General features: G+C 42.5%; 1 protein-coding gene across 1 annotated transcript in view; it reads right to left on the minus strand.

The window, feature by feature from the left end:
- The window catches only part of Ccdc141 (coiled-coil domain containing 141), a 157,260-nt gene that overhangs the window by 56,535 nt on the left and 88,668 nt on the right, over positions 1-12,057 (minus strand). Inside the window, 1 exon segment of the mRNA XM_028880586.2 lies at positions 7,399-7,571. Coding sequence (XP_028736419.1) covers positions 7,399-7,571 — 173 coding nt within the window.

A 12,057-nucleotide genomic window follows, 5' to 3' on the forward strand; every position in this document is an offset into this window, starting at 1 on the left:
ACAGCCTCCAACAGGAGCCACAGGCGGGAACCAAGAATCACATGAAACAGTACTCAAAAAGAGGATTGTTGACATTTCTTATAACTCATGATGGGCTTAACAAAATGGCACAGCAAGAGATAAACAGATAAACACACATATTTGAGATCATTGGGAAAATACCAAGCTGCATTTTTATGTTTCTCTTTCCAGTAAGTTTTCATTTTGTATTTCCCCCACCAACACATAGCTAGCTAGTAGTACCCCATGCGTTCAATCTGGGGTCTGCTTTTACCTATTTATATGACTCTATCATTACAAAGGCTTCACAAAATTCATTTTCATATGGGTTGAGAACGTTCTCTGACATATTTGTCCCGACACTGGCCAAACGCTTTTCTACTTAAGGGAAATACTGGGGTTACCTTCGGGTTGCCATTATTCTGACCAGCACTGTGTCATTCCTAAGTGTGTCTACTCACATCCCCTTCTCCATCTCTTCTTCCTAAATCCCCTAAACTGAGGGAACTCCTCCTCAACCAAGCAGGGAAGAGCTTTCGACCTCTCAAGCCAGCCTCCCTCTGTTGTCTCTGCTCTTCCCAAGCCAAGGGACTCAGGCAACTTCACATCACATCATCAGCCTCATAAGAAAGTAAATTTGCCGTAGAATGACTAACATTTTATTAATAGATATTTTATTTAAAAATAAAATTTAGATATTTTATTAAAAAATAAATTGATAGATACTCCTTTAAGGCAGTCTAAGCTTTGTGATATACTCCATACTAAGAGTTTCAGGATGAAAAAAAAAAAAGCATAAACCTTAACAGTGTTTATTAAGTGTTAATATGTTGAGACTACAAACTTGCCATTTACTCAACATCTAAAATGAACAGCTTATTATAGACATGGGGATATTTGAAAATCAGCTAAGTTCAAACTGTCCTAGGAACTCAATTTTGTAATTTCCCAAATTTTAGTATCTGACATTTACCACCTAAATCTATCATCAAACTCCACTAAAACCAATTACTTTTTTTTTGTTTTTGTTTTTTTGAGACAGGGTTTCTCAGTGTAGCCCTGGCTATCCTGGAACTTGCTCTGTAGACCAGGCTGGCCTCGAAATCAGAGATCCACCTGCCTCTGCCTCCTGAGTGTTGAGATTAAAGGCGTGCACCACCACATCCAGCCCCAAATAAGTTATTCTTAAATTCTGAGGTGTTTGATGGAACTGTTGCAGAAGTCAATCACAAACAAATCTGTTCGGCAAAAGAACACGGTCCTATTTTCTTGGAGGGCTGGCACTGCTTCTGTTTCCCGTTTATGGATAGAACAACACATTGTTACTACGATGTGGCTTTTCTCTAATGTCATGCCTGCTCCTGAATAGTTCAAGCTACCTACTATGTAAATGTCAAGAGAGGATGCTGAGGGTTTTCCTAGGTGGCTTCTCTTCCTGTGACCACAGTGATACAGACACAGGTGAAAGGACAAGGGGTAATCAGAGCAGCAGGGCGAGACGGGAACAAAGGAGAAGATTCGAGAAATGCAAAGGGATACACGGAATTACGTGACAGCTGGTCACTCTGGGCATCTTGGCCTGAAGATAAAATCTTCCCCGTGGTTCCTCCCACTTTTACTCCTCCACTCAGCCCACTCTGGTCTCTGTTCAGAAGTATGTCTGTCTTCTCTGAAGTACTGTATACAAAGGCCTCCTCCCCAAGGGTCCCTTTTTTACTAAAACACATACACTTCATACGTATCTTCTCGACTGGATGCCAATATGTTCTTGCAATTCTGAGACAGGTTTATGGATCTTTGTCTGGCCTTGAGGTCACAGCTATTTTCCATATGTTCAATAATGTTTTAAGTAAATCCAAAGAAACCTACAGGAAAGGCGAAGCCTGACTTGAAGAGAGAAAGAGAGAGAGAGAGAGAGAGAGAGAGAGAGAGAGAGAGAGAGAGAGAGAGGAGAGAGAGAGAGATGAAATTCCTTTAGAACATACTAGAATAAAAGAGAGTCCAGGACAGTAAGGCAACCAGGCTCCTTGCCATCAGTTCGAGTTGAATCAAAAGAGGAGAAAGACCAATAGCTAACAATCAAATGGAACAATTCAGACAAGCAAGCTGGTCCTCCACCTCCTCCTGCTGTGGGACACATTCTACAGCAAGATGTGAACTTCTCTGGGCCCGGGTCCTATTCTGCAAAACAGGGGTAATGATGGGTCAGTGCACACCCTGGAGGGTGATCATTAAATCCATCACATACGATGTAAAGGATAGTGTTCTCCATGGTTACTAGTGCCTGTCAACATGGTCCCATTCAACTCTCCTCCTCTTGTCTACCTCTCCCTCAGCCACACTGCCCTTTCTGACTCAGCACTGTTGGTCTTTGTTGGGGCCACTTACCTCCCAGGGAATCATGGGAGCTCTTCTTAGCCAACCCTCCCTTGACCCCAGAGCCTGAAGCAGTCCCTGCCACACAGTCCCTCTGTATCACATTCCACACAGTACCTCCTGCTACAAAGGGACATCTTACTTAGAGACTGATTTGTTGAGTGGCTCTTCCCACCAGAATACAAACAGCATGACATTAGATCACCTGACTAACAAAACACTGAACATGGTTCGGGAATGAACAAGTGAATGAAAGGGATAAATTCTGCCCGAAGTTCATTAACATCGGTAGTACCAACTGAGGCAGTGGTAGCCAATGGAAATGAAAACTGTGGGAAGAATAAGCATAATCCTGATTAACTCTTACTTTCCTCCCATTCTGGCAAATACGAAGAAAGAAAGATTTATAGGAAGGAAGTCACATGCGCTGGATTGGAGCAGATAATAAAGTTACACAGATGCAAAATATTCAGCTAATATGTTTAACCACGATAAGATAGAACAAAAATGGTACCCTCTTTCAAGCAGGGATAGAGACTGAGCTAATAGAAGCTCACATATGACTCCTAAATGAAATTTTAACAAGGAGGAAAGGCAAATGAATATTTCAGAAGGTAGCCTGGTCCCGCTGTGTGCTTTATGTTTTGAGCTCTGAAGTTGGAGCTGCACTTAGAGAAAGAGATAGAGATCCTTTTGCTTTTAGACATCACTGTCACTTAAACTTCAGATCGAGCACTTTCAAACACCCAAGCTTCTTGTGGCTTAATACCAAATAGTGTGTGGTAGCAGGCCACCTTTGGTTAAGAATGATGTCAATTAAAGCCTAGGAGGAGATGAAGGGGACCAGAAGCCAAGGGCTTTTGGCCTGGCTGTGAGTCTAAATTTGGCTATTTATCACATGCTATTATAGGTAACTTGTATCATAACTGCGTGCAAAAGAATGCATGAAAATATCATAATACAATGTGCCTCGCTCATGTGACAGATGTTGCCATCTGAAGAGATAAAAGCCACTCAATGATCAGAATTATCATTAGACTATTGGTTAGATTTAGAAGAAGCGAGGAAATGTGACCATTACCACTATTCATTCTGTGAGGCTGCTTGGAGTTTAAACCTATTTGATTCCAGGATGAAAAAACAGTATGAATCTGTTCCTCATTCTTTACAGAGAACAATGACAAACGTCTCAGTTTACCCAGAACGCTTTATTTCAGATAAATATTGCCAGGTCCAAAAGAAACTCAGGATGAATGGCCAACAGAGGTATCTGTTAGTGTACTAAAGTACATGCTGGCCTCCAGACTCACTCAGTAGCCACGGCTCCTCTCAGCTCCTCTCACCTGCTCCCTACCCTTCCAGCTCCCGGCTTCCCTTCCCCCAGCTTCTGCGTCCTATATGACGCCACTTCAGCCACATGTACTCCCCCCCCTCCATCCCCTTTGCTTCCCCTCTCTTCCTCTCTCACTCTCCTCCTTTTCTCTCCTCTCATGGTCCAGTTCAGAATACTGATCATGTTCAGTCTACTGCCTTTCTGCTCTGGACTCTTCCAGATGCCTCTGGCTGTTCTCGTTCATGTATCTACAATAAAAACTTTCTCCTCAACCATATCCTCATTTCATCCAAATGTAAACTTCTGAGTTTGTTTTATTTTTCTATTATTAACAGTAAAAAGTTAAATAATAGGGCCACTGAAAGTCCCACCTGCTAATATTTCAATTCTAAATCCTGCCTTTGTTACCAGAAGAGAAATACTTATCTCCTCCAATTCAACCATGACCTCCTTCCTGTTTAACTGAAATGAGCACCACTGTTTGGAATGTCTCACCCTGCTGCAATCGTTTGAAACAACCACGTGGCTCTTCGTACATGTTTTTAAACCTAAAGTTACTATGTAGTGGGTATTTTCCATGTGCAAGGAATGGGGTTGTATTATTTAATTACAAATATTAAATGGGAATTTCCATTTTATGGAGAAGGACAGAGAGTCAGAGTTGGGCTTAGAAGTCACAGCACTATTCTGGCTCTCAACACACACAGTCAAACTTCCTTGACTTCCTTGAGTCTCAAGTTTCTGACCCATGACATTTTGGAACCATGGTGCTTTGTGACCTGGTGGTGCAGCTGGCATCTCACGGTTTCGGAAGCCGCTGTGATACTCCATATAGACACTTCGACATGTTCAAATGTCTGTCGTCCCTGCCACCATTCCAAACTTGGCCTTCCCTGCAGAGCGGCTGTGGTGGGCAAGTTCCCTCTTGGAAAACGTCTACTCTTTCCTTTGATGGGAACCTGAGTATCTGGAGATGGATCAGGTGAAGAAAGGGGAGCAAGATGGATAGAATGTGTGGGATGGAGGTCAGCAGCCACACTATCCTCTGGCTTGCAAGTGAGGTTCTAATGTGTTTGTAATTTGGTTTTTAATGGATTTCTATTTTGCATCTACTTTCTGAAATCAAAAATATTCCTCACCAAGAAGCAATTTCCCTTTACTTTCAGTTCCCTTTGAAAATGGAAGTGACATTGATTTGTAAAATTATGAAATCTTGGGGCAAGCAAACATCCTGGTACTATTATGAAGCAAGCTTATACTTTTGAGATGCTAACAGAAACATACTCTAATTTTTTAAAAAATCTAGTTAGGTAGCCATTGATTTAATTTTCTTGCCATGGTTCTAATTACTGCCTTTTTCTATTAAGACCCCCAACTGCCTCCTGAAAAGACAAAATGATAAACTCCTCTTTGGAAAATGGGGTGAGTATAAAAATTAAGAGTAGAAAGAGCAACGGAGACAAAAGAATTGGACTTGATGAGTAAATGAATATGCAAGCCATACAAGAAGGATGAGCCAAAATGGAAGGGGAGGAGAAGAGGGAGGAGGAGGGGGAGGACGAAGATGAAATCACAGCACATCAATCAAAACTTTAGGTACCAAAATCAAAGTACTTCAGACTGGAGCCAACAGGATAAAGTTTACAAGTATAAACTTCTGACCACCTTTCTGATTTTCCGAGTGAAGCATCAAACTGAACCAAAAAACAAAAAAACAAAAAACAAAAACAACAACAAAAAAAACCACCTCAGTTTCTGGGTGAGAAGCAGGAGTTGAACTTCCTGTTGGGCCTTAGGTGACCAAGAGAAGACAAAGGTGTGACCTGGAGAAGGGAAGCAGGAACACAAGGGTTGTGATGGCACCAGCTGACGTAAGAAGTCAGGGCCAGACTTCAGAAAAGCCAACACCCAGGATCTGTGGGACAGAGCGCCAGGAAGGAAGGAACAACCTGAACCAGAACTCCAGAAATCAGGGAGGGTGTCGGAGGCTGCATTCTCATTTGTACACACATGGGGAATCTCCCTGTGGCCAGACAGAACAACACAAGCAGTTAGCCTGACCAGGAAAATAACATTGGCCAAGGCTGTGAGACCTAGTGACGATAACAGGCCTCACCACTTACATCTGACAAGGCCAACATCCAACAAGTGTCTCTTGTATCTTATAGACAGTCTTCTGCACAGCTCAAGGCATTTGCAAGGAGTAGACGTGGATTAGGAGGGAAAGGGAGGAAACGGGAGGAAACAGCTGCTGAAGGCACATGGGCCCACACGGGGTGTGCCCGGGGCCCTCTGGTCTAGTGGAAAACAGCTTTATCTGGCATCTGGCTCAACACCTAAGTCAAGAGACTAAGCAGTTCCAGTTGTTGTTGGTAGTTGTTCCACAGAGGAGAAGTGTTTGCCCTTGTCATGGCCTCCAGTTTTTGGCTCTTTCTGGGAGACCTTGGATTATTTCTAATCTCAGTTTTGCATGGTCCCATGGCAACCATCTAAATGCCTGAATCAAATGTCTCTCTCTGTCCAGTTCAGCCTGTTTTCTGGAAAGAAAATTCCCCATGCCTAGACATCCATGGGCACACTTTAAAACATATCCAAAAGAGCGAAACAGGGCTAAAAGGAAATGCAACCATGTTTACCACATCCCACCTACCTCGTTCCTCAAATTGTGTTTGTGCGTTTCAAGGAAATTACAGCTACAGAAAATGAGAACTGGGGTTTAACCTCCTTGGGCAAATCTATTTTATCTCTTTCTGTTAAAAACGAAAGTGCTGCCGATTAAATGTAATTGCTATCTTCCTGGCTGATACCTGCTCCAGGGACTGCCATCAAATCCCCACACTTCCCACGTGCATTCTCCTTCTCTTTCCCATTGCCCCCTTGCCCCTCATGCCCAGCCAATTCTCAGCTCACCCCGATGCACCCACTGAACATGCTCATGGAAATGATCCTGGCACATTGCTCAAGGGCATGGAAACGGGAGCCTGTACACTTGGATTCAAAAGCTACCTCTGTCCCAAACCAGCTCTGTGATCCCACTTTCCAGTCACTTAAGCTCTCTGTATCACAGTTACCTTGTCTGGGGAAGGCAAACATTCTTCGTGTGTGTTTCATAGAGTCACTGTGTGGATTAATGAGATAATGTCCCTAAAGCCCTTGGCCCAGTGCCTGGCACACAACAGGCTCTCACTAAATGTGAGCTTTTGTTATTAATAGTTACCTTTTATTTGTGGTTTTGTTCAGTGCAATAGCCAGGTAAAAAGGAAGTGGGAATTCTGGTAGTGTTGTGTTGTGTTGTGCCGTGTTTTGTTTTGTTTTTCTAGAAAGGGAAAATGGGGCAATAGAGAGGCTCATGAACCGAGGGAGACAAGAGAAGCAGGATGGAGAAAGCTTGGCCGGAAAAGCTCCTCCCTGTTATGTGCATCTCCCCCCCCCGCCCCCCAGGCACACAGGGACAAAGCTTTAGCATGTTTAAGTCCTCATGCTCTGACCGGTGGCCTCACTTCAGGGCCAGCAATGTTGTGTTCAGAATCACTGCAGAGCATAATTCAATAGAACCTTTTAAGCCACATCATAATGCAGCCAAACATTAGAAGCAGGGGGTGGGAAAAACCCTGTGCAACTTACTTTTACCAGGTTGTGGAAACTGTGAAAAACCTTGATACACTGGGGATAAAGCAGACTTCACTCACCCGCAGGAGTCTACTTGGCTGATTAAGGCCTGTCCCTTTTGCAGAGCATCGGCTGCGGAGTCTTTAATTTCTCTGTGTAATTCCTCATGCCTCGCTGCCAAGACAGGCAGGCTTAAACCCTCTGATTTAAGGAGCTTAAGGTAAGCTTCGACTTTTCCAAGTACATCAAATGCCTGCCAAAAAAAAAAAAAACATACTTTCATTTTCTACTTTTCTAGTTTAAAACTCTACATCAATGTGTACACGAAACACCGGCGATTAAAGCAGACCATTGAACTTAGTAGTTTGAACACAGCAACAGAAAATGTTTTAGTTCTGGAAAGCAGCTGTGCAGTCCCCACTTAGGGAAACTTACAGCTGAGTTCAACATAAATAAACATCAACACCATAAAAGTCCTGAAATAACTTACATCGAGAAGATACCTGTATGACACAGATAGACACTAGCATGAAATTCGGAGAGTCAGACTGAGATCTTGTGTATTTTATACTGTACACACATAATGGATGAGCTATTAGAAATGTAGTAGTCTTTCATGACCCAAATATCTCTGTAATAAATCTTAAAGGGAAACTTCTAATGAGCTATACATTGAACCTGAAGTACTAGAGAGACACTCAGGAAAGTACCACTCTGGTTTTCCCCCTGACCTTTTAAAATATGACCTTGGCCCATTCCATCCAAGGCATCCATATGCCCACAAGAGGTGATTATTATTCAATTCTGGAACAGTGCAAAGGCTGAGAGCAAAGTCAAAGTTTCTGATATACTAAAAAAAATTATGCAGGAAAAAGAATAGACTTTTCAAATCAAGGCATTATCTAAATTTTTTTCTTTATGTGTGTGCTTGCATGCACATCTGTATACCACTTGCATGCCTGGTGCCTGTGGGGGCTAGAAGAGGGTGTGGGGCTCCCCTGAACTGGTCCTATCGATGGTTGTACAGATAGCCCTGGAGGTGCCATGTGGGCGATAGGAACTGAATCCCAGTCCTCTGCAAGAGCAGCCAATGCTCCTAACCAAGCCATCTCTCCAGCCACCTCTGCTCAAGGTATTGTCTTAAAATAAGATTTGTAAACTCCTTCATTTTCTATCTCCATTGGCAGAACTGTCCAACATAGTAGATGAAGTTTACCAAATTAACATGGAATATAAAAGAGCTGTTCATTGGCTGTTGAGGCTTAGATGACATTAAGATACAGAGCATTGGGCTAGAGGGATGTCTTAGCAGTTAAGAGTGCATACTGTTCTTGCAGAAGACCTGAGTTTCATTCCCAGAATCTACGCTGGGTGGTTTACAACCTCCCGTAACTCCAGTCCTAGGGAATCTTACATCCTCTTCTGAACTCTACAGACACTTGCATTCATGTTTATATCTCACTCGCCCCCAACCCCAGCACACTATGCAAACAATCCAGAAGTAATATAAATAGAATGAAAATATATACAAGATAACAAGGATAATAAAGGAAGATTGTAATTTTAAAAGAGATAAAGTAGAGTATAATCTTTGTAGGTCTCCTGACATCCCATTTCTGACCTTTGGCCTAGAGGGAAGATGAGTAAACTGAGTCAAAGAAAAGCTGATCATCAAGAGAATTCTTCCCTTTGGTGCTATTGGGGAAACCACCTTGCAGAATGTTCCCTACCACTCCAAAGAACAATTCTATCCCCAAAGGAGCACAGTGCCATAGAACACCAGTTAGTCCTGTGGAAACCTTGAAGTCTAGCCTTTCTGGATTCCTAAGCAGGAAGCCACTGGGCTTGGCAGGGGCCCACAAGAATGGAGTTGGAATTCCCCACAGAAGACTGTCAGGGAGGATCCCAGACTATCAGAGACAAGAGCAGGTAGACTAGTGGAGACCTGAGGGAGGCAGAGAAGTGTGGCTGAGTTCATTCTCATAGAAGACAGTTTGAAGGCTTCAGCAGTGGACTTGGGGTGTATGGAACATGAGCCCCTGAGTTCAGCTTATTGTCTTAGGGAAGGACGTGAACAGTCAAATTCAACCTGGACAGAATGGGAATCTACATCAATCTCTCAAGTGCTCTTCTATGTTGAGATTCTCTTCTCCCTCCGATGGCCTCACACTTCCAGGTTTGCTTTCTCTAGTCACTGGAGCCTTTGAAAGAAACTCAGATACCAGGAATCCTTTCTTACTTGACCACTTTTCTCTTGCAGTTGGAAACAAAGCAAAGTGCAGCGATATGCTGACGCTAGCAAAGATTTTTTTTTACGGCTTTCTGGGTCTTTCTAGAGCTTGCTGAAGCATCACTGAGGAACAAGCACCTTTTCTGGGATCTTACTTTTAATTTTAAATTTGGGGTTTCTTATTTAGGATAAAAATGGAGCCTCTAGTTAATTGAGGGTAAGAAATAAAGTCAATGCCTAAAGCAAACTTCTGGCATAGCTAAAATTATCTTGGATTCCCTTAAATCCCACTAAAAGTTTAAGGTTGGTGAATTGTTGCGTGTTATATTTATACTTTGGATTGATGAACTCCAAGCTCCACCAAATAAAGAGAAAAATGGAAACGCTACATGTAAATGTCAGAATCTACTCTACTTTCTTTTTTTTTTTAAAAAAAAAAAAAAAGGAAAAAAAAAACAGCCTTAGTATCCTTCTAAGAATAGAGGAAGGATGGAGAATTCAAGATACTATTCCTTGCTTACAAATCTCACTCCATTTTGTTTTAACAATAAACCATGCCATACTCATTGCAGCACTGAAAATTAAAGGAAGTAAAAAGAGGGAGGATGTGCAGGAAGTACTCAGACATTGCTAGCTGCTATTCTAAATCTTGACGACACCTCAAACGTGTCTTTAAAAAGTCTCCAAGAAGGGCACAGCCGCCTGTTGCCTGCCTTTCATTCCCTGGGGATGTCTTCTGTGATCCTACCCCAGCAGCTGCCTCTCTCAGACCTCAGCCACGGCCTCATTTTCATAGGGGTTAGAAGCTGAAACTGCAAGGCTGTTACAGATGCATGTGCAATGCCACTGTGCCCTAGTCATGATGCTATAACAAAGGTACGACTTCCTCAAAGAATGAAGATAGAGTGGAGGTCCAAACACACACTAGACGTAAGAGTCATATGGCAAAAGCAAAGGTAACTCATTGACATGGAATCAAGTGAGCCAAATGATCTTCTTCCATGCTCTTTTCTCCAATAGATCAAATGTTAGGGATACACTTCATGATGTTCCCTACAAACTAAAGCAAATGATAAAACTATGACAATGTGAAGGAGATAACAGGTTTCCTTCTTTCATTAGCATAACACAAACTCATGCGGAACACCTGTGAGTCAGGTGAGCCGGACAGCATAAAGGAGTTCATTATTTAAGGTGCAAGATTGCTTTCTGTTGTCACAGTAAAATACCAAGACCAAAAGCAAACTCTGGAGAAAAGTCTTTATGACATCTTAGAGATTAAAGTCCATCATTGAGGGAAGTCTGGGCAGGAGCCCAAGGCAGGGACAGAGGGGAGACCACGGAAGAACATATCCACTGGTTTGCCTTGTCACAGAACCCAGGATCACCTGTGCTGGGACGGCACCACCCACAGTGGCCTTGGTCCTCCGCAACAATCACTAAGCAAGAAAATGGCACAGACATGTCTACAGGTCACCTTGATGGAGGCAATTCTTCCATGAAGGCTCCTTCTTTCCAGATGACTCTAATTTGTGTCAAGTTGACAAAAACCAAGCATCCCACTTAGTTTTAAGCATAAGTGGGGGGATAGTTCTGCAGACACAAAAAGAAGAGCTAAATCTTTGGGCTTTAAAAGAACTCGTCTCTTATATTCAAAATTAATGTCAAAATTATATTCTCTGTGACTGACTGAATTATATGCAAATTTCCCTTCTCTCATTCCCATGTAGAATTTGAAGAGGAATCCATGTGCCAGTTCCAGAGATGGTCTAAGCATCATCCCTCGCTCGCATTTCACTCATCCCAAAATAGCAGACTCTTTTTCTGTTCCCTATCCATAGGAAACTTGATATACTGGATCTCTTTGCTGCAGTTATAGCATGGAAGGTCTTTCTGACAGGAAGAACACCATGAGCTTCACACAGACTATTGGAATTAAAGTCTCCTCCCTCTTGGCTTTTCTTTTCACAGCCCCCTGTGTCTTCCAGCCTTATATGTCCAGAGAGCATCAAGTTTTTATGACTAGACTGGGAGGAAAAGATAAAAGTACAAGGACAGTATTTTCCCCTGCTGGGTCCTAGCTCATCTGAACCATCTCACATGGTACTACTCAATCCCCCTCAGACACGGAGAAGACAGGTCAGCTCCTTGGAGCCCTAATTTGGAAAAGATTAAGGAACTGCTTGGCTTTTGTTCTTAAAGGGGCCAATAAAAAACAAAAAACTTTCCTGTTCCCTTTGTTGAGAACAGCTCCAAGGTCAACTGCACCAAATCAAACAGATGGTATCAGAGAACGGTGTGTTTTATTCTTTTTTTGTATATCTAAAAGACTCATGATTTAAAACCCATGAGTCATCCAGCATAATTTTGCTGCCATGCTGGTTCACAAAGATGTTGGATAAATAGCAGTGTTAGATTTTTGACTAATAAATTTGGAAAGAGTCAATATTAGATAACAACAGAATGACACCCTGCCCTGGAAAATGGCCAAGGACGCAAAACTCAAAAC

The sequence above is a fragment of the Peromyscus leucopus genome, chromosome 4, assembly GCF_004664715.2.
Source record: "Peromyscus leucopus breed LL Stock chromosome 4, UCI_PerLeu_2.1, whole genome shotgun sequence".
NCBI lineage: Eukaryota > Metazoa > Chordata > Mammalia > Rodentia > Cricetidae > Peromyscus > Peromyscus leucopus.